The following is a 23,937-nucleotide window of genomic DNA, read 5'->3' on the forward strand; positions in this document are numbered from 1 at the left end:
TCAAGCCACTTGTCCCTCGCCGTTGTGGGTTCGAATCCCTACAGTGACAATTCACGTTGCATTCTTTTATGTGTGGAAGCTTACTAACCGTCGCTGGTTCTACTCGGATGCCCGTGCCTCCAGTCGCCATATGACCTACCCGTAAAACAAAACAACAAAAACATTGTTAAATTTGATTGGTAAGAAAGGTTACACTTGAAAGTGGAAATCACCCGGAAAAAAAGGATGAATATCGCAGACTCAGATTGATCACGAACTTTAATTACATATTGCGTGGTCGTGATTTGACCTTTACTGTGTTGTTGTTCCAACAAAACTGCAGTAGATCTATCTATAATTTAAGGAAAGATTAGTAATACAAAAAAGATTGCGTTCAATTTCATTAATTGTTAAATAGAAAAAAGGCGATTACTTTTAAAGTAAGTTCATAAAAAGAATATCATCATCAGCAGCAGCAACAGCAGAATCGTGATGTAAGGGAAACTACTCGGATAATAATGTGACGTACATTTATTGGATTTTCAACTAGTTGTTTCCCTTACAACCCAATAAACGCTCGTCCAATCGTATCGGGCGACACAAAATCTGACAGCTGTTCTTAATTGATAGCTCGGAAGGAAAGTGTAATTTCCGATAAATGTATGGACAATGTATTTTTAATTCTCTAAAAAAATCATTTTTATTGATTTTGTTGTGCTATGTAGATGATCTATTATAAATGACTAATTATCTAATAATTGACTATCAAAATAAACGGTAAGGAATCGTAGAAAAAATTTGACACCTGCTATATATTTTGTTATTTCCGACATCCTCTCGACCCCGATGTTTGATTGGTGAAGAAAAAAGATTCAGAGGCTGGGAGAGAAAAAATAATTCTCAAAATTTCATTCATTAGCTGAATAAAATGACGTAAAATTTTCGATCTTATAAGACACACGTGCAGATTTAAGTAGCTCCTTCAAAGAATTAACTAACAAGGCGAAAACATGCTGTTTAGCGACCCAAAGCGAAGAATTTGATGTTTTTAATTGGGGAAATGCAGCGGAGAGATGCCCCCGGTATCTCAGGTGCCTATACCATTCTTACTTAGATTATTCTGGTAATTATACATGCTCAGATATCTTCCAGTTTACAGCAGTGGTGTACAGGTAACTCCCACTCAGGTATACAATGTTTCCTTCAGTCAGCCAGATGCTGGTAGATGAGACTGTACATAGCATTTAGAGTGATATGTTTATGCTTCAGCATCACTTGTTGTGCATTCTCTTTCATTCCCTGTGCTAATAAATTACCATCCATACACCTTTAAAATGAGTATCTATGGCATAAAGGGTTAAGTTAGGGACATAATTAATCATGTAGTCAAAATATTTTGACGTCTGAAGCAAGGTTCTAAGACATTTTTGTTTTGAATCAAAACCTACTTCACTAAGGGGACATATCTCATTTTCTCAAATTGTATTACAATTAGATGGACTTGTTAGTATACCATTATTCTAAACATTTCTTTGTTGATAAAAAACATCTTTATTGATTAGAAAGATCTATGCTATTATTTTTTTTCTTCTAATAAATGTCTGTAGTAATTGTTCGTGCATAAACCGTATTTATGTGGATCCAGATGGAGGTAGGGGATCATAATCCACACTGGAATTTGGCTAGTAAGTGGAACCCATTTGAGATTTGAATATCTAGTTGTGTCTTTTAGACTTGTGAAATTCAGCAATATTTTATCAGGACAGAAGGTCCCCTCTTGAAAACTTAAAAAGAATGTCTCTACCCTTCTTTGGAATCAATGTATACATTACCACATGTTGAATTTTGCTACTTCCTCTGGTAAAAAGATCCTAGATATGGGCCTGAAAGCCATACGTGTAAATTTAGATGAATTACTGTTTGCTCTTTGTAGCAAGCTGTAGAATTCAGAAATCTACTATTTTTGCCCTGAGTTTATAATCAAAAGTGTATAAGATAGTATGTTTGTTATTAATGTTCAGTTTACTTATATATGCATATGTATGTTCCTAATTAAATGATATGATAGAATCATGAAAATATATATCTCATTTGAAAGAAAGCTATTCTTATCATCCTGTAGGCTGTAATTATGCATAAAAAACCCCAAAAATCCATGTATGATTTTTTAAGTATTAGATTAATACAAATAAACCAATATTTGACAAGCAAACATATGAATAAAAGTCTTTAGACAGACAAGGTGTATATAATTTTCATAGACTAGAAATTCGTAACATGCAGTGATTATCAAACTTATATTCAGTTACAGAGTAGGCGAACTACCTGTAGTTACAATCAGTAAAATTATTAATGTGGGTAGGAGGGTGGTGTTAAATGCAGACGATATCAATTAAATAATTATAAAAAAGGCAAATTAATTTGTAATTGGCGCTTTCAGTTTACTTGTTACAAATTGCATGTGTCATTGCTTATTAATTGATACATGAAATAGTTTTATTGTCAGTTTGCAACTTCTCAAAGTCATAGGCTTACGTAGGAGAAATTCATGTTCATGTTTTATACTCAGATTTGCTTTGTTTATTTCTGTTTAAACATTGAACAGACATGACTGTGTCATGTCATTAAAACGAAGAAATTTTAAAAATGAGTTCAAACCACCTGGCTATCACTACTGTAGGTGGTTAAATTCCTGCCAGGGACTTATTTCCACATATATTATATTACTACTATTTCAATCCATGTTCTAATTATTTCATGCATATTCCATTTATTTTAACACTTTAATATTATTAATATTTCAATCTAGGTATTTTATGGTATTGAGTATGGTATCTTAATCAGTTTTAATCATAAAAATGCATTTTTTTTGCCATGATCTTATGTTTGATTCTTGATACTGATGTTGGGTACAAATTCTCTAACATATTATAACTATTTACATGTACATGTTCTTTGTAATCTAATTATTTTATGTGTAAATATTTCATTTTTTCCCACATTATATTATAACTATTTCCACCTATATGCTTAATATTCACCTATATTCTTAATATTTTATGTATGTTTCATTTGTTTCCACATAAAAAATACATTGTCACATTTGTGTAATTATTTAAATCTATATGTTTAATTCCTTTGACATGTATGTATATTTCATTGATTTCCACATGTTATACCTATTTTCATCGATGTTTTAATTAATTCATCAATATGAAAGGATATTGGATTTGTGAACAAGAGGTCGCTGGTTTGATCCTTTGGGTCACAGATGTTCTCTGTGATAATTGATTTTGTATATGGTTTAAGATCATTTGATTGTCACTGCTGATTCAGAAATCATGTGAGATGACGAAGTCAGTCATTTGTTAAGAAACTGGTATTTACTGGTCATTTATTTTGGAAGACTGATAAAGCGAACAGATCCCTGTGATATCACGAAAAAATGTAAAAAACACCCAACTTTTATAGCATTTATATGTTTCTACATGTATATATTACAACTTTTTCCGTCCACGTTTCAATTATTTCATGTATATTTCAGGGTAAAGGGCGGAAAGGAATGAAGGGAAAGTTTCTGAAACGTTCAGATGGAAGTTTTTCAGACAGCTCTAATAGTTTTGTTCGTCAGGTTTGTTCATGCACAGCTTTACATATTTTTATACACACTTTCATATATTTCTATACAGTACAAACTCTTCAGAGCTGATGCCCTTTGAGAGATAAAGATTTTGGATGTTGCCTTGGAAAGGCTAAATTGTTTGTAAAGACTTAATTTGAGAACAGTTGATACTGTTGTTATAAAGAGGTTATTGTCTTACAGAGGGTTGCTCTGCACAGGTTGAACTGTATTTTTCTTAAATTGCTTTTTCATGATGTGTTGAGGTACATGTAATTGTATTGTTTCATTTGACTGCACTATGACTTTTATCTGTTACTTTAACCCAATTTTAGTACCCTTTAAATTTCATTGTATAAATTAAAATTTATATTTTATTAAATATTCTCTTTTTCAACTTCCTTATTAATTGAATGATGCTGGTTTAATTCTCAAGGTGATGCTGGCTTGAAAACCAAGGTTTCAGAAATTGAGTGATGCTGGTTTGATATCCAAAGTTCAGAAATTGAGTGATGCTGTTTTGATTTCCAAGGTTCAGAAATTGAGTGATGCTGTTTTGATTTGCAAGGTTAGAAATTGAGTGATGTTGGTTTGATTTCAAAAGTGATGCTGGTTTGATTTCCAAAGTGATGTTGGTTTGATTTCCAAGGTTCAGAAATTGAGTGATGCTGGCTTGATTTCCAATTCAATTCAATTCTTTTATTCATTGAAAACACATTTTCAGATGAATATTGACATCTAACAAAACAAGATTTCCAAGGTTCAGACATTGAGTGATGCTGGTTTGATATCCAAGGTGATGCTGGTTTGATTTTCAAGGTTCAGATTAGATGATGTGGGTTTCAGAAATTGAGTGATGTTGGTTTGATTTTCAAGGTTCAGAAATTGGTTGATGCTTTGATTTCCTAAGTTTAGAAATTGAGCAATGCTGGTTTGATTTCTAAGGTTCAGAAATTGAGTGATACCGGTTTGATTTCCAAAGATCTGAAATTGAGTTGATGCCGGTTTGATTTTTATGGTTCAGAAATTGAGCAATAGTTTGTTTTCAAAGGTGATGCATGATTGATTACTAATGTCTTGGAATTAATTGATATTGGTTTGATTTCCAAGGTTCAGAAATTGAGTGTTCCAAAGTTCAGAAGTTGAGTGGTGTTGGTTTGATTTCTGAAGTCTAGAAATTGATTCTGGTTCCAAGGTTAGGGCTCAATATTTAACTAAAATTATGTTCTTAGTTGGTTGATGTTTTAACATTTTTGGTGTAAATGCTTTGCCAATTTCTGGTTATTTTTGTGTATATTGCATGGTAATAAACCTCACTTAGTATAATAAGTTTGAAGTACTTAAGGGACAGTGTAGGAAAACAGACGTGCCATATATGTAAAACTTAGATAAGAGGTTTCCCTTGTTTGGTGAATTGTTTTTCCCACAGAAGTGCATCTGTGAGGTAATGTCCATTTTGAGAATATGATATTTAAGTGAATACTTACTTACATTATTGACTTGACTTGGTGTTAACGGTCGAAAATTTGACGAGATACCTAATTTTGTTTATCATGTATTCATTTCTTTGTTCCTATGGGAACCATTTTCTTCTTCATCATTATAAAACCATAAGGAATATTCCGGAAATGTGGAAATGTTCAGACATAATATATTCAAGATAAAGTGAAGCTACTTTTAACTGGCCTAATGCTGTAATTGTAAAAGTTAATATGACATTAGTGGTGGCAATTATACTTCTATACATATATATTATGTATTTTGTCCGCTAAATTTCATAAATGTAAAATTTATTCAGTGTAAAGCATATCGACAACATAGCAATATCTGATGACAAGTATCGACTACACACCAATATATATTATATATATCAATAATTACTAATAATTACTTGTCTATAATTCACTTTTATACCTGTTTCATACAATAATGATGTCATTGTGTCTTGTTTATAAATGTCCTTTGCATGATTGTTTTCTGACCATTTTTAAGTCATCACTGCTTTGAAATATTTTCATTATTTAATAACAGCTTAGTGTTAGACATGGGCACCTGTTTCTGTTTATGTTTTGGGTGAATTTTCATAATTTCTCTACATTTTATTAATTTGACAAAATTATGGATTATCGATTTCTAATTGACAGAAAAATTTCGATGATACATCAATTTCTTTTCTATAGGTGAAAGCTCTACTATGTTTTCAAGCATTATCAATAGCATTATAAGGTAATGATTAACATAATACACAGTTTTGTATAGGCAGAGTTACTATTTCACTTGTTAAGGGTTAACCTTTTCCCTTATATAAGCGTGTTTCGACGGCTTTTTGCCCCCCCCCCTTTTGAGGCCTCAAACAGTGAAAAAATGTCCTATTTAGACCCCAAACACTGTTTTTCTTTTGAGAAATGTTGTTAAAAAAAGTGACCATTTTTTCGGCGCCGTCCCCCATCCAAATAATACATCAGGGGGTTGCCAGAAGGGGGATGTGCCCCCTTCTGTTTGGGGGGGGTTTGAAGGGGGGCGGAGTCCCCCTCATCGCCAAGAAAATTTTGGACTTGTGAGAGGCTTAAAATGACCCCAGGTTGATCATAAAGTAACGTGTAACCAACGCTGAAAAGCCTTTGACTCTATCTCAATCCATTGAGAAGTTGCAGCACTTTGAAATAAATTTTGATGGAAAAAATCGAGGCAAAATAGTGATTTTTTGGCAATTTTGAGATGTCCCCTCGTTGCCATGGTAACAGGAAAATTTAAGACTGAGCATGTCGTTACAAAGGCAATGGTCCAGTCAACATTTGTGCCAAGTTTGATTAGTATTGAAGCATTTTTCATAGTTTCATAGCAGTTTGAACTTGTAAGAGGAGGCTTTTCAGTTAAAATGGCCATTTTTCACGATATGCTCATGGGGGAAAGGGTTAAAAGAAAACTTTAAAAACCAGAGGTCCCATATATCAGTTCTCTGTACAGGCATTGTAAATGAGACAGGGTCACCTGTTAAATTGGGTAACCGTGGGTTAAATGCAAGTACTATTCTGAAAATAACAACTTACTTTTTCGTGATGATACAAATTTGGTCTACAGAAATGCAACTGTAAAATAAACAGAGAGAAAAATAAAAAAGAGTATCATGTATTGCTTTTTGATGATAAAGTATTCGCAAACATGATTTCATATGTATCTCTACTCCCATCTTGCAGGGTCCGACTGTCTCTTAAATTTGCAATTTTTCTATATACTGTATTATGCACATCAAAGATTTATAATTTCTAGCATTTGGTATTTTGTGTAAGGCCATAAAATAACAACATGAATTATTAAAGCTGTTGCTGAATGTTAGATCTCTGTTGGGTTATTAACCAGTTTGTCTAATTTGTTTGGAGTTCTTTAGACATAGGCTGCGTTATGAGCCGTTTTATTTAGGGGAAAATGAGACAATGTTGAGCATATCTGATAATTGTCTGGAACATTCAAGCTATATATCCATGTCATTACTAGCTGAATGACATTTGTATGATTTCTAGCTCTACTATACAAATTTCACTATGTTTGATATAACTTAATCATTTCTTTAAGAATTTAAGTGTTATATGAATGTAAATAAAACTTGTTGAGGTTAATAATGTAGGTAGGTGTGGATTTGATAGGTGTGTGGGGACCTGTTGGACACATGGAATAACTTTAAATGTATGTCTTAATTCATATTAGCAATTTATATTGACCAAAGAAGTATATAAATAAATCATTTACTTATGTAATTCAAATAATTTATGAACAGATTTGCTACATCCCACTTCACCCATTGTGTAATATGCATATTAAAATCAATGCCCGGGGCTGGGCATTACAACTGGACCACAGACCAGCTCAAAACATTTACACTTTGATATAGAAATTCCTTAATTACCTAACATGAATAAAGAATAATTGATAATTGCCTTTGATTTCTTCACATAATTTAATATCTTTCCCATAAGATCATGACTTGAAACTCTTGTATATTTATTTTACCAAGGTTAGCAGCCCTGGACTGATGTAGCTCTCTTGTTATGTAATATTTTTCAACTGTAGATATTTAATTAGTTAGTATGAACTACCATGTACAGTGGAAATTCTGTAGAAAGATTCACACCTAGTGTAAGAATTATTTTGAAGGATTTACTTTTTTGCTTCAGATACGGACTTCTTTTTTACCTTGATCTAATAATATAACATGGTATTTTAGTAACTTTTTTCTCTTTAAAGCCATATTTAAATATTTATTTAATATATTAATGCGTAATAAATGCATGCTTTAAAATTTATTTAAGGTTTTAGATGAGTCAGCAGAATTTGAAGTTGTCAACAAATTATAAAACCATCATTTGACTTGCAGAGAAAATTAATTACATGTATGTTTATAATTATTTACAGTAAAATTTATATTATAAAGATGTCACACCAGAAATTCTAGGTCTTTTGTGTTAGATAATGCTCTAGTAACAGACTATGTTGTAACTAGAATGCAAGGACATTGTGCCTCATCTTTAATTTAAGGACTTTGATGTTAGATTGTTTCTTAGTAGCAATATAATTTAAGAACATTTGTGTTAGACTGTTGTTAAATAGGTATCTTGTGATAAAAAATGACAAATCAAGAAGCGACATGGGTGTTTTACATGAAATATTCAGTGACATGTGAGTTATATAGGTATCCCTATAACATAGAATGTCACAACTACTATCCAGAGACATGGGTGTTAGATAGGTGTCCTGTTACATAAAATATTCAGTGACATGGGTGTTAGATAGATGTCCTGTTATATAAAATATTCAGTGGCATAGGTGTTAGATAGTTGTCCTGTTACATAAGATATTCAGTGACATGGGTGTTAGATAGGTGTCCTGTTATATAAGATATTCAGTGAAATGGGTGTTAGATAGGTGTCCTGTTACATAAGATATTCAGTGACATGGGTGTTAGATAGATGTCCTGTTATATAAAATATTCAGTGGCATAGGTGTTAGATAGTTGTCCTGTTACATAAGATATTCAGTGACATGGGTGTTAGATAGGTGTCCTGTTATATAAGATATTCAGTGAAATGGGTGTTAGATAGGTGTCCTGTTACATAAGATATTCAGTGACATGGGTGTTAGATAGATCACAGTCCTGTTATATAAAATATTCAGTGGCATAGGTGTTAGATAGTTGTCCTGTTACATAAGATATTCAGTGACATGGGTGTTAGATAGGTGTCCTGTTATATAAAATATTCAGTGACATGGGTGTTAGATAGGTGTCCTGTTATATAAGATATTCAGTGACATGGCTGTTAGATAGGTGTCCCTGTTACATAAGATATTCAGTGACATGTTTGTTAGGTAGGTGTCCTGTTATATAAGATATTCAGTGACATGGGTGTTAGATAGGTGTCCTGTTACATAAGATATTCAGTGACATGGGTGTTAGATAGGTGTCCTGTTATATAAGATATTCAGTTACATGGTGTTAGATAGGTGTCCTGTTACATAAGATATTCAGTGACATGGGTGTTAGATAGGTGTCCTGTTACATAAGATATTCAGTGACATGGGTGTTAGATAGGTTTCCTGTTATATGAAATATTCAGTGACATGGCTGTTAGATAGGTGTCCTGTTATATAAGATATTCAGTGACATGGGAGTTAGATAGGTGTCCTGTTACATAAGATATTCAGTGACATGGGTGTTAGATAGGTGTCCCTGTTATATAAGATATTCAGTGACATGGCTGTTAGATAGGTGTCCTGTTATATAAAATATTCAGTGACATGGGTGTTAGATAGTTGTCCTGTTACATAAGATATTCAGTGACATGGGAGTTAGATAGGTGTCCTGTTACATAAGATATTCAGTGACATGGGTGTTAGATAGGTGTCCTGTTATATGAAATATTCAGTAACATGGGTGTTAGATAGGTGTCCTGTTATATAAGATATTCAGTGACATGGGTGTTAGATAGGTGTCCTGTTACATAAGATATTCAGTGACATGTTTGTTAGGTAGGTGTCCTGTTATATAAGATATTCAGTGACATGGGTGTTAGATAGGTGTCCTGTTATATAAGATATTCAGTGACATGGGTGTTAGATAGGTGTCTTGTTATATAAGATATTCAGTGACATGGGTGTTAGATAGGTGTCCTGTTATATAAAATATTCAGTGACATGGGTGTTAGATAGGTGTCCTGTTACATAATATATTCAGTGACATGGGTGTTAGATAGGTGTCCTGTTACATAAGATATTCAGTAACATGGGTGTTAGTATCTTGTTATATAATTATTTAAAATCATGCAATTTCCCTCTAAAATTCACAATTTAAATAAAGTTTTTTTTTTACCTCTTGCAAACCACAAAAACATGTTATTTCTCCCGAAATTTATGGGAAGGGCCTACTTGTGAGAAAAAAGTCCTGAAGGACCTGAAAATTAAATTTGGCTCCTTGTTACTTTTGCATACCTTCTTCTTAGCAGTTTTGAAGAATTTTTATGAGCTTTTTAATATTTTGTTTCATTACAAATGTCCAGTTGTATTTTAAGATCTTTTTATAAAAATTTGGTACCCTGTAACTTCAAATATTTCACATGAATTTAGGTATTTTGTTGTACAGAGTATGGTACCCAGCTACATCAGAAATATATAAATATATTTTGCACACTGTTTTTGTAAGTTGTAAGAAAAGGCTCAGAGGGATTAGCTTCATAGTAATTTCTGAATAATGATGGTATAAAAAATGATGTAAAAGATGGTATAAAAACAATGTATCAAACATGAAGGTAAATAATTATATGACAGGTATATTGTTACAGTGTAACCTCTTTATAGCGACCCTCTGTATAACAATAACCTTTATATAACAACATTAACATTTCTTTTCATAACCTCTGAATAGAACCCTCTTTATAGCAATAACCCCTATATAACAATAGTGTCAGTTCTTTCCAAAGTAAGCCCTTGTAATAGATTTAACATGTCTGTGGCAACACCTTTCAATAACAACCTAAAACCTGTGTGTCCCAAAGGGTGTTGCTTTGCACAGGTTGTACTGTAATAACACAGAAAACACAAAAGAAACTTTGATCATTGTACATAAAGTTGTGTGACGCATTCCTTAGACAGTCACAATCTGGAGTTGTTTAACTTGTCAAACAGATATGTGTGTACATACAAAATACCATATGTTTGTTTTTCTCCGGAATTTTTTTTATATTAATACCTGTATATATTGAAGGATTGTTAGTCCTCAGAGATTTGATTGTTAATGTTCTATACAACTTACCGTCCCCCACACTCTGGGAATAGTGGGGACTTACAAGATTTTTTAGATTATTAAATCCCTTGTTAAGAGCCCGCCCTAACAGGGACTGTCCTATGGTAAAGCAGCCGCACCATGGTCCCTCTACAGAGAGTAATTACGAAAATTCATTTAGTTGGTTTAAACATATTTATTTAAGATCAACTGAAAAACAAGTTCTTGCAACGTACATTAGTCTCTTTTGAGTCCGCTTCCTGGAAACAACCAGTACTGGTGTCATACGAAGAAACATGATTGTGACCAGAGTAGGACTCGAACCCATGATCCCTGGGTTTGAGAGGTAGATATTAACCATCAGACCACCACTCCCCTTATTGTTGGAGTCGTTTAGAGTAACGATTTAAGATACAAGTGCATCATGGGTAACTGAGCAACATTCATGATTGTCATTGCATTGACGATACTTTATTATATGAAAATGTCTGCAGTTTGCCAAAATACCCATAGAAAATTAATTATCATATACTAATGGACTTAACAGAATTGTGCATTACCGTCATTCTTGAGCAGGTAAAAAACTGCAGGCGGAATGACAAGACGGGGGTAAAAAAGTTACGAACATGTTGATGAGTGCTGATCAGAGTCTGTTGTTGGTGCCGTTACTTATTACAAAGTGATCAGAACCACTGTTTCTACCATTATTGTTTATTTTCTACAAACACGTGACGTGTGATCATCTTAACAGTGCATTATCTAAATTATCCAATACTTGTAGCCAATATATATATATATGTAATTATATATATTATATAATATATGTGTACATTTTCTATACTTCATGCATTATGTATTATTTTGTGTGACTTGAGGGAAAAGACTTATGGACTTACAACAGTACCTGAATTATTTATTGCTTGCAATTATTGAATATTAATGAATTAATTATTTGCATTTTTTAGTGTGATTTTCATTGTAACAATTTGTTGTTTATTCTGAAAATAGAAAAAAAAATGGTGACAGGTTTTTATCTGTGCATGGTGTTATATTTTGGGATATAGAACACAAATAACAGGTTTTATAATCTATGCAATGATACAATTTATTTTTGTTTGAAATGTGAGTGCTTTACCAGTCATTATACAAGTGGTGTGATGTGCTAAGTTGGTATATAAAATGTTTAAAGACCAGATAGTAGTGTATGTATATGCTAGGGTGGTATATAAATATTTACAGACCGGATAGTAGTGTGTGTATGTGCTAAGTTGGTATATAAACGTTTATAGACCGGATTTAATTACATGTAATGACAAAATGTTTCTATATTAAAAAATTACATTAATACCGTCCTGTTGACAAACTTTTCAATTACTTTTACATTGTGGATTTATTTTTTGCTTCTTTAATTTGTGAATGAAGACTAAAGATACGTTTTTGCGTTAATGATAATCTCTAATAGATATAAAATAATAACTTGTCTGTGAACTGAATCAAGCTTTTGGTAGGGGCACATGGTTTTGTTTATTTGACTTGCTAATAAGTAAATAGAGGGAGCAGTTATTATGCTTGTCTGTGACAAAATGGACCTCTTTGAAGGAAGAAAGGAAGCTGTGCCGTTGTTAATTAAAAATGTGTGAATTGTGTTAATAGCTAAGGATAGTACGACAAGGTTTCTAGTGAAATTTTATAGGATAGGAGCAAATTATTATTGTACAGACCACTTAAAAGTATTTTTAAGGTTATTTAGAGTGACTGGAAAAATTATGACGCTACAGAATATCGAGAGCTATTTTGAGGTAAGTTAATTAGAAATTTTGAATTTTGGAATTGCTTTTTTTCAATTGTATGTACGTTTTTGGAATTTTAAATAGCAACAATTTGTGTTTAAAGAGTTGCTACTGGCTAATACAGGTATATGTTTGAGTTTCTAACCTGATGCAGGGATCAAGGGAGTTTGAAAATATTCTATGAACGGTGTTGTTGTCTTTAAATTTTATTAATGAAATTCCTTAAAATTTAGATTGACTCTTTCAAATTCAAAGTAGAGTAAAGTTTAATCTGTTTCACATATTTAGCTGGTAAAGAATAAAATTATAGTTTTTATGTTTTCTCTGTTGTGACATAATGTGTCTTGTTTTTTTGTCAGTTTATGTTGTCATGTGTTGTGAAAGTTTGTAGTTTTATGAGAATTAACACTTTTAAATGCAGATGATTTAATGACCTGAATTTAAATTTGTCTCTTAATGAAGAGAACTGTTTTATGTATAATTACAGTACAACCTGCGTAAAGTGGCCCCTCTGTATGACAATAACCTCTTAACAACAACAGTTTGCAACAAATTCTTCCAAAAGTAAGACTTCAGAATAGAGTTAACCTTTCTATGCAAACACCTGCCAGCAACAACCGGAGTCTTTGACTCCCCAAAGGAGTTTCTCTGAATAATACGGTATATTTATAAGTGTAGAAATAAGGACTACTGTTAAATGAGGTCTACTGTTTTTCTTAGCCCATTACCAGATATATACGCTTTTACGCCTTTTTCATCCCCCCCCCCCTTTTTTTTGCTTTCTCAAATGAAGAAAAAATGCCTTATTTAGGCCCCCAACACTAAGTCTTGTTTTTGTTTGAGAAATGTTTAAAAAAGTGACACCTTTTTGGCGCCGTCCCCTATCCAAAAGATACAACAGGGGATGCCAGAAGGGGGATGCGCCAAGAAAATTTTGGACTTGTGAGAGGCTAAAAATGACCCCAGGTCGATCATAAAGTAAAGTGTAACCAACGCTGAAAAGCCTTTGACTCTTTCTCAATCCATTGAGAAGTGGCAGCACTTTCAAATCAATTTTGATGGAAAAAATCAACGCAAAATAGTGATTTTTGGCAATTTTGAGATGTCCCCTAGTTGCCATGGTAACAGGAAATTTAAGACTTAACATGTTGTTACAAAGGCAATGGTCCAGTCAACATTTGCGTCATTAGTTTGATTAGTATTAAAGCATTTTTTATAGTTTTATACAACTTGAACTTGTAACAGGAGACTTTTCAATGAAAATAGCCATTTTTCACAAAATGCTAATGCGGTAATGGGTTAAACTCTTCAACAGATTCTACCCGCGTGATAGAGTACTTTTTAGGACCAAATTGGGGTAAAATTTTACCTTAAAATGTTTGTTTATTTCCCTATTCCTGAAAAGAAATCTACACCAACTTAATTAAAATATTTATTGAGATTGGACACTTATTTAAAACAGTGTATCAGAGAAGGATATTAAATGAAATTGCTTCACAGTTTACAAATCTATCTGTATACATATGAATTATATTTAACAAACAATGGACTGTTTTATCTGTTTCAAAATGTCCTTTTACTTCTCCTCAAGGACACATTTCCCCTCTCTATAGGCCATTCTGCAATTACCCTAAAAATAAAAAAAAAGCACTGCCAATCAGTGCAGACCGAGATAAGCACATCGGTGCCATCTGTTTGTGGGATGCAGTTTTCCTTTCAGTCAGTATATTTTGAAATTTTGAATGGTTTTGCCCTGATTAAAAGATTGACAAGTCAATTTAAGATATTTAGTGTGATAAGCATTAGATATAGTAGTTTTGAGTATTAGCAACTAGTAAGGTAAGGTTTTCTGTGACCAACAACTAATAAGGTAAAATATATAGTAAATTGTTCTCTGTGACTACTAGTTTTGATTATAATAAGGCTGCAATTTTGTTACAAGGGTATTCTGTTCTTAAAGAGGTTACCTTAATAAAGGTTTAAATCTATTTTTATTATGTCTTGTTTTTGGAAGAATTGTACTGATGTTGCAAAGAAGTTATTTCTCTACAGAAAGTGGCTTTGCATAGGTTACACTGTATATTTTAGTAGTAGGAATTTGTAATTGAGCAGGAAATGTAGAAAAGATATATCGTCACCTTGGCGCAAAAAGTACTGTAACTGACATTTTTGAAATTTTACAGGAGACACAAAAAACCGATTTGTTCATTTTGAGTAAACCCTTTTAATTCCAGACAATAATGTTGAAATATCATTAATAAGTATTATTAAATTGGTTTTAAACATTACAATTATTCATTTATGGATAAAAAGTAATTAGACATTCTTCTTCACGTACATGACTTTTTGCACTGTGATTTTTAAATGCAAAAAGTGATGTAAGGGCACTTACCATAGTTTTTGCACTAACTTTAATTTCAAGTATCGAAGTTACTGCATTGCATAGACATTGAAAGATGTTTATTACAAACAAATTAATTGTAAGGTTTGTTTAAAATAGGTCTTTGCGGATTATGAACCACATTTAATACATTAAACATATGAAAGGAAGTTTAAAAACTGAATATTTTAAAATTAATTTTCAACAGTAACAGTAAATCCAAAGCAGTGTATTTTTTAAATTTCAAAGTAAATGTAAGCACTTATCACAACAAAATTACATGAAAACTGCAAACTCGCTTGATTAAGTCTGTACATGAGCAATAATGAAAAGTGCAACATCCCTCATGCCCCCTAGCACCGACTTAAGCTGTACTCAATTTTCAACACTTAAAAGTGCTGGAATCAATGATTACAGAGGACCAGAAAAAACATAACAACACTGAAGTGAAGCAAGTGACAACTTATTAACCATGTTTTTTACTGTTTTCATTTTCCTAATGGCACAGTTTATTTATGTATTTCGGATTAAAAGGGGTATTCAGAGATCTATATATCTATATCTCAATAATATCTAACCATCACAGGGACATAGACTTTGAGATTTTGGATAAAACCACTAGGAATCTTGAACTTTTCTGAACATTTTTGTTGGATGTAGTCGAGATTTTGGATGAACCTGCTAAGAATCCTTAACTTTTCTTGTCCAACATATCCCAGTTAGTTCCTTTTATATTATATCTCATGAACAGACTTTAATTTTTATAAATAATTTTGTTTTCATTGCTTCTTATTTTCAAAATTTTGATATATTGAATTCAAATTGTCTTATTTCCTGCCACCAAACTTTAAAAAATATACGCCATATCACTATCATGGTGACGATATACACCGAGGTCAATGGTTGTTCTTTTGACATGTTGGTAGTTTTGAGTATTAACAACTGGTATATGGTATGTCTACTAGTATATGATAATTACTCTACATTTTTGTTTCCAATGTGTAAGTCAGTGTAGGTATATCTACAAAGATGTGTGCAGTAAGTGAAGGTGAAAATGCTTTAAATAAAGGGAGGCAACTGTGTTGTATGTGACGTGAATTACAATTAATTGATTGTTTCCCTTGGTTACTTAATTTGAACAGTAAAGATAGGCAAAAGTATGTAAATATGATATAGTAGTAATTGGTTGTCAAATTAAATGTGTTTGAGAAAGGTCATGTAAAATTATATCTACAGGAAAGTAACAGTATGATGGGAAAAAAGCCAGAAAAATATAAGATAGACAGTCCCTATGCATGTATGTAAAAAAAGAAAAATAACATAAGTTCAATGTCATATAGAAAAGTCAGTACATAAGTTTCTTATTATATAGTAAAGTTGGTGACTCAATAACATACAGATTCGAAATCATTAGTACAGTTGGTGAAAAAATTGAATAAATGCCTTATCATAAAGTTGAATTTTGGAATAGATAACATAGAGCCCTAGTATATAATGAAGATGATGAATAAATGACAAACATGTAGGTTCCCTAAGATATGGTAAAGTTTATGAATTGATAACATAAGTTCTATGATAAAGTTAAGTTGGGGAATCAATAACAAGGGTTCCCTGTTATATAATAGAAGTAAAGTTGGTGAAATAATAACAAACATGTAGGTTCCCTAATATATAAAGTAAGTGAATTAAAAACATACCTCTTCATATAGTAAAGTTAGTGAAGTAATAACAAAGGTGCCTTGACATATATTTAGTTTGGTGAAGCAAAAACATACGGTAGGTGCCTTGTCATATAGCTAAGTTGGTGAAGTAATAACATAGGTGCCTTGTCATATATTTAGTGTAGTGAAGAAATAACATAGGTGCCTTGTCATATAGTAAAGTTGGTAAAGTAATAACATAGATGCCTTGTCATCAAGTAAAGTTGGTAAAGTAATAACATAGGTGCCTTTTCATACAGCTAAGTTGGTGAAGTAATAATATAGGTGTCTTGTGATATAGTCAAGTTGATGATGTAATAACATAGGTGCCTTGTCATATAGTAAAGTTGGTGAAGTAATAACATAGGTGCCTTGTCATATAGTAAAGTTGGTGAAGTAATAACATAGGTGTCTTGTCATATAGTAAAGTTGGTGAAGTAATAACATAGGTGCCTTGTCATATAGTAAAGTTGGTGAAGTAATAACATAGGTGCCTTGTCATATAGTAAAGTTGGTGAAGTAATAACATAGATGTCCTGTGATGTAAAGTCAAGTTGGTGAAGTAAAAACATAGGTGTCTTTTCATACAGCTTAGTTGATGAAGTAATAATATAGGTGTCTTGTGATATAGTCAAGTTGGTGAAGTAATAACATAGTTGTCTTGTGATATAGCTAAGTTGGTGAAGTAATAACATAGGTGCCTTGTCATATAGTAAAGTTGGTAAAGTAATAACATAGATGCCTTGTCATCAAGTAAAGTTGGTAAAGTAATAACATAGGTGTCTTTTCATACAGCTAAGTTGGTGAAGTAATAATATAGGTGTCTTGTGATATAGTCAAGTTGATGATGTAATAACATAGGTGCCTTGTCATATAATAAAGTTGGTGAAGTAATAACATAGGTGCCTTGTCATATGGTAAAGTTGGTGAATTAATAACATAGGTGCCTTGACATATAGTAAAGCTGGTGAAGTAATTAGATAGGTGTCTTGTGATATAGTCAAGTTGGTGAAGTAATAAACATACGGTGTCTTGTCATATGGTAAAGTTGGTGAAGTAATAACATACTTGTGCCTTATTGTGTAATAAAATTGTGAATTAATAACATTATAAGGTGCTTATGATATAATATTGAAAAGTTGAACAGGTGCTGTAATATACAAGAGAGATGCATGGTTTCTACATGTCCTTATTTTGTACTTTCAATTTGGTATTAATTGCAGCAGTGTAGTTAAATGTATCAGTCATGCAGTATTTCCATGCACCATTTACATTTTGGAACACCTCAATGAATATTCTGTAGCCAAAAAGTTATTGAAATACCTCGCCAATCATCACTGAGTTGCATTCAAAATGGTGCAATACGCTTTGAATTACCGTATGTTCCTTTTAAAAATACAAGGCAAGCCAAAGCTTAGCGGGCCAGACATTTGACCTCCTCATACGAACAGTTGTCCATATTAGGTTCTGATGGCAGCTATAGAAAAACATATTCATATCTATGTAGTACCAGGAGGTGCTCTGTGCTTCTTTATTAAAAGAATCAACAAAAAATAGCAAAAATAGATTTTTTTCGATTTTAATTTAAGTTACCAATTCGGTTGGTGTAGTTTAAAGTTTAGCTTATACTAATTTATTCTAGTTTGATTCTGTTGGATTAAAACATTCTTGAATCTGATCCTGGAACCAGTCAGCACTCAAAGCAATGGTCGAGTGTCAAAGTGTCAAAGTTTTGTTTTGATAAAAGCAATAAAAAATTATAAAAGAATCAACAAAAAATTTATTAGATTTTATTTTAATTTATGTTACTTATTTAGTAGTCCAAGTGTGTAAAATTTTTGTTTTAATAATTATAATAGCCAAAATAAAAAAAATTGTAATATAATAATTTAATAAATAGAAACATATTTAATTCCAATAGTATTATTTAAGTTCCATGTAAGCCAGGCCATCTGGTGTGATATAAATGATATCATCTTCCCAGTGTTGTACACATGTTGTCAGCTGTTGTAAATGTGTGTGAGATATATACGGTACATATATATATGTGAATATATACCATCATCTGTATATACATGTGTTTTTTTCAAAGCATCTCATAATCTCTCCAGTAAATAATGTATGTAGGAAAACCAGCAGGAATTTTGGCCATTTTCCAGGTGTACAGCAAGTATTGGTTGCCGGCAAATTATTATATTACTTACCTGGATTTACAATTGAGAAAACTTCACCTTTTTTTTCTCCTGTAAGAATTTATAAATTGTTTTCCGCTTAATATTGTAATTGGATTTTGGAGTTTTATTTATCTCTGGAATTTTCATTGTGAAACTGGAATGAGATTGGAATAATAGTGTTGATGATCGAACTTTGGTTGGAAAGGTTGGAAAAATATTCGATGTTTCTTTCATAATTGTTGCTAGGAAAGAATTTGGTATGGGATATAGTGTTGTGTTACAGCCTGATTTACAGCTGTTTTGAGTGTAGAAATGATATAATTAAAGATAAAATTTGCATAATTTAAGATGATGTTTGCATAATTTTAGATATATTTGCATAATTTGGATAAAAATTTGCATAATTTGATGAAAATTAATTTTGTGCTTGAAAAAGAAATTCAGTTACTATAAATAAACTATAAACTATAAATATGTATAGAAAAATGGTTTGGTTTTTAACTTTGAAATTAATTCTTTTATTTTATTGGGAAAGTGTTCATAAGTAAGAATTGACGTAAAAAAATTGGTCAAGAGCAATGCAGTTAAGTGTTTAAAATATATTTTTTTATAAACAGTCAGTTAGTTTACTAGACTGATTAAAAAAAATTTAAACCATTTTACTTAAGTAATTGTTACGTTTCATTTGAAACTCTGCACTTCTATTGTACAAAAAAAAAACAACAAAAAACAACAACAACATTTCCAACACTAAAATATATTTATACATACATACATACATACAACACCATAGACAACATTTTGTTTAGTTTCATGGTTGACTGAAAATGGTTACAATAAATTCCTGTGTAACAGGTTTTACCAGGTTTTGTATATCAGCATTGATTCAGACATTGATAAAAGCCTGGGTTGAATAGAAGAAGATTTTTGTATTTGATCACAATAGAGATTGTTTACAATTTCCTAGGGCTATATTGAGATTTGCACCTCTCTATGAAAGTTAAGTAGCTTTTTAAGATATGCAAGTTTGTTACTATTAGATTTAGAATGTTGGAAGACTGGTGTTTAAATGACCTTGACCTACCATAAGAAATATCTAGGAAAGGATCTACAGATATGAAAAATTGTTTTAATATTACTTTTATGTTTGGTTTATGAGAGAGATCTTGTTTCAAAATACACCTATTAAAAAACAACAACAAAAAAAACAACCAAACAAATGAAAATTTGACGAATTAAAGGGAGGTAATTCAATATGAAAATCAGCTTAAATATATAATTAAAATTGCATTCTATTACATTATTAACTTGATGATCAAAGGCTTATACAGCTTGTTAAAATGAAAAGCTTTTATGACTCAAATAATAGTGTTTTTTTCCAGATATTAAAAGCATTTAAAAGTCATATTTAAAAAAAAAATCTTTATAAATTACATGTGTATTAAATAATAAGTTTATATATAAAAGTGCACTGGGATGGTTATTTTTATAGCTGAAAAATGAGTGTGCTTAACTATATAATTATATAAATGCTAAGTCTGAAAAAGCTGGGAAGTCAAAAATGATGATGGGAAATAATAGCAAATGAAGCTTTATTAAATTATAGTTCATTCCTGACTGATGATTAAATTATTGACAGATTAGGATGAAGATATGTACATTCTCAGGTAAACAGAAGTGAAAAAAGAAGATTTTGACTTACCTATCTGTACATTATTAGGTAAATATTAAGAATTGTGAACGGGGATAGCAAAATCTGGTCTGTATATTATTCAAGGCAGACAATAAGCTGTGAACAGGCCTGGCAAATTCTGATTTTTTTGTGTGTCTTACATGTCCAGTTTTATCTGAAGCATTTCTTTACTTTTCCCTATGGTATTTATAAAGTAAATTCTTGAGAAAAAAATCACTATCCGTAATGAGGGCAGTGCTGTTTTATATTTATAAAGTAAATTCTTGAAAAAAGAATTATTTATCCATGAAGGCTATAGGCAATACCGACAATTGATATTGCGGCACCTCATGAACAACCAATACCCAGTTTTTGGTTTTTGGTTAGGACACAGCATAAGTTACTGAAAAATAAAAACATAGAATAAATTATTGAAGTGTTTATTTACAAGCCAAGCCTGGTTGTATGAGTCATTAAGCCAGCATATGTTGATAGATCTCTTATTCAGAAATGATGTGCTAACAATATGTATGCACCAGATGGAAGCTGACAAAAAACTTCTCCCTATATCAGTTTTCATGTAACAAAAAAAAACACAACACAACGCCAACCCATATCTATAGATAAAATATAGGAGGAAAACAACAATGCTGTATGCAGTTTATTAGTGCAGGCTGACTCATTCTATGCATATTTATATAAATATATAAAAAACTGATAAAATAAATAGATCTGTTTGTTATACACTTGTTGCCTAATGTTGATGTTAAAAACAATTTTTGAAATGTAATTATAACAAATGAATATCAGTTCTTTAATAGATTTTGTACATTTCCTAAAGCAGGGTGCACATATCTCTGCCAAATTCATTCAAGTCATTCATACTAAACATTTAAAATCTCCAGTATAGTTTGGAACACAAATAAGGCTTGTAATGACTGTGACTCTACATTATAAATATATGTTTTTCACAATATTACCATATATAACACATATAATATATGAACATGATCAATACAATATATAAATGATTACATACAACATAATTATGATCATTTATAATATGTATGTATGTATGACTGCATGCATGCAATACATGGATCACATACAATATATGATCACATACAATATATGGTCACAAATAATATTTAATCACATACAATACCTGATCACATACAATATTTGATCACATACCATATATGATAACATACAATATAGGATCATATACAATATATAACTGCACACATTATATGGTCACATATAATATATGGTAACATGCAATACATGATCACATAGAATAAATGATTTATTATCCCATACAGTTTATGACAGCATACAGTATAATGATTTCATAACATATATGATCACATACAATCTATGATCACATTAAAGAGTTGATAGTGTACAATATACTTAAAGCATACAGTATATAAAGACACACAGTAAATGATAGCATACAATATATGGACACATACAGTGAATGATAGCATACAATATATGAACACATACAGTGAATGATAGCATACAATATATGAACAGATACAATATATGATCACATACAATATATGAACACATACACAGTAAATGATAGCATACAATATATGAACACATACAGTGAATGATAGCATACAATATATGAACACATACACAGTGAATGATAGCATACAATATATGAACACATACAGTGAATGATAGCATACAATATATGAACACATGCAATATATAATCACATACAATATATGATCACGTACAATATTTGATCACGTATAATATTTGATCACATGCAATATATGATCACATACAATATATCATCACATACAATATTTGATCACATGCAATATATGATCACATACAATATATCATCACATACAATATTTGATCACATGTAATATATGATCACATACAATATTTGATCACATACAATATATGATGGCATACAATATATGAATACATACAATATATGATCACATACAATATATGATTACATACACTATATGAACACATACCATATATGATCAATATAATCTATGATTAAAGAGTTGATAGTGTACAATATACTTAATTTAAAGCATCCACACAGTAAATGATAGTATACCATATAGGATCACATAATACATATGATCACATATATAAAGATATTTGATCAACATATGAGCATATAACAACTCTCATATAAGCATTTGCAACTTCTCTCTGACTTCAACACATAATACTTTAAAATAACAAATTTTCTCAATGAAATTTTTTATCTAAATCTTTTAAGGGTAAAAGTAATAAAGTATACAGAGAAATCATTATGAATTTAATCAATTTGACTTTATAAAGGTTTTAAGCAGTGATAATAAAATATTCTAGTTTATAAATATAGCTTAAATTATAAACTTTTAACTGTTTTGATAAAAAAATATCAACAGATACCGGTAAGCAGAACAAGATCATATTTAAATTGTCATTGTTGTAGGGCGTTAAACCTTTAACCATTTTTTAATGACATTCTATATTAAAAGTAAGAATAGTAAATACTGTAAAGAAGTTATCGTTATGAATATAAAACAAGCTTCATACATGCGGGAATTCAATAATTGTCCCCGATTAGAATAGCGGATAATTCAACTAGGGTAAATAACTATATATATATAAACATTATTATACCTCTAAGGCTTTCAATTTACAAGCTATTCAAAAAATACCTGTTGATTGGCAAGCAAAATATTAATGTTCTATAATAATATTTTACCAGACTTCTCGTTTTTCGTATTCATAGTGTATAAGTGCGTTTGGACGACAAACAAAATTTTTTTTGTGTGAAAACTTTGCAGGTATTAAAAAAATGGAAGTTTATTAAACAATTTTTACTTAACAGTGTATTTTCATTTAATTGAGAAAGTGCTGTTATAGTTTATGTATTTAAAATGACTTGGATTTATAATAACTGTAAGTAAAACATTTTCATTTACCTATTTTTCACCTTCAAAATACATCATATATATTTAGACTTTTAATTATGCAGTTATAGTTGCACATGTCGGAAAGAGAAATATCAAGAGTGTATAAAGAAGAAATAATGGTTATACATTTTTTTCCCAAAAAATTTTATTACATTAAAAATCTATTTCTATCTAAAATGTATGTATTTTATGTTTTCTTTCTTAATATATAAGTTTAAAATGCTTTAATTAATTGATTAATTAGATGATTTTAAGCTACAATTAATTAATTGATAAATCTTAATATATGTAAGTTTAAAATGCTTTAGTTAATTGATTGATTACATAATTTTAACAACTACAATTAATTAATTGATAAATTACTTAATTAGATATTTTTTCACTAAACTGCTTTAATTGATTTAA

General features: G+C 30.9%; 1 protein-coding gene across 7 annotated transcripts in view; it reads left to right on the forward strand.

Moving 5' to 3' along the window:
• Window positions 1-822: 822 nt before the first annotated feature.
• The window catches only part of LOC132718308 (voltage-dependent L-type calcium channel subunit beta-1-like), a 79,810-nt gene continuing 56,695 nt past the window's right edge, over window positions 823-23,937 (forward strand). Inside the window, exons 1-2 of one of the 7 annotated variants that reach the window (XM_060702010.1) lie at window positions 823-1,070; window positions 3,524-3,610. In XM_060702010.1, the coding sequence (XP_060557993.1) occupies window positions 1,053-1,070; window positions 3,524-3,610 (105 nt within the window). In that variant the 5' untranslated portion in view covers window positions 823-1,052. The other 6 variants (XM_060702012.1, XM_060702008.1, XM_060702013.1 and 3 more) reach the window with 6 other exon arrangements.

This window comes from Ruditapes philippinarum, unplaced genomic scaffold, assembly GCF_026571515.1.
Source record: "Ruditapes philippinarum isolate M1 unplaced genomic scaffold, ASM2657151v2 ctg1573_1_1_1_1, whole genome shotgun sequence".
NCBI classification, from domain to species: domain Eukaryota; kingdom Metazoa; phylum Mollusca; class Bivalvia; order Venerida; family Veneridae; genus Ruditapes; species Ruditapes philippinarum.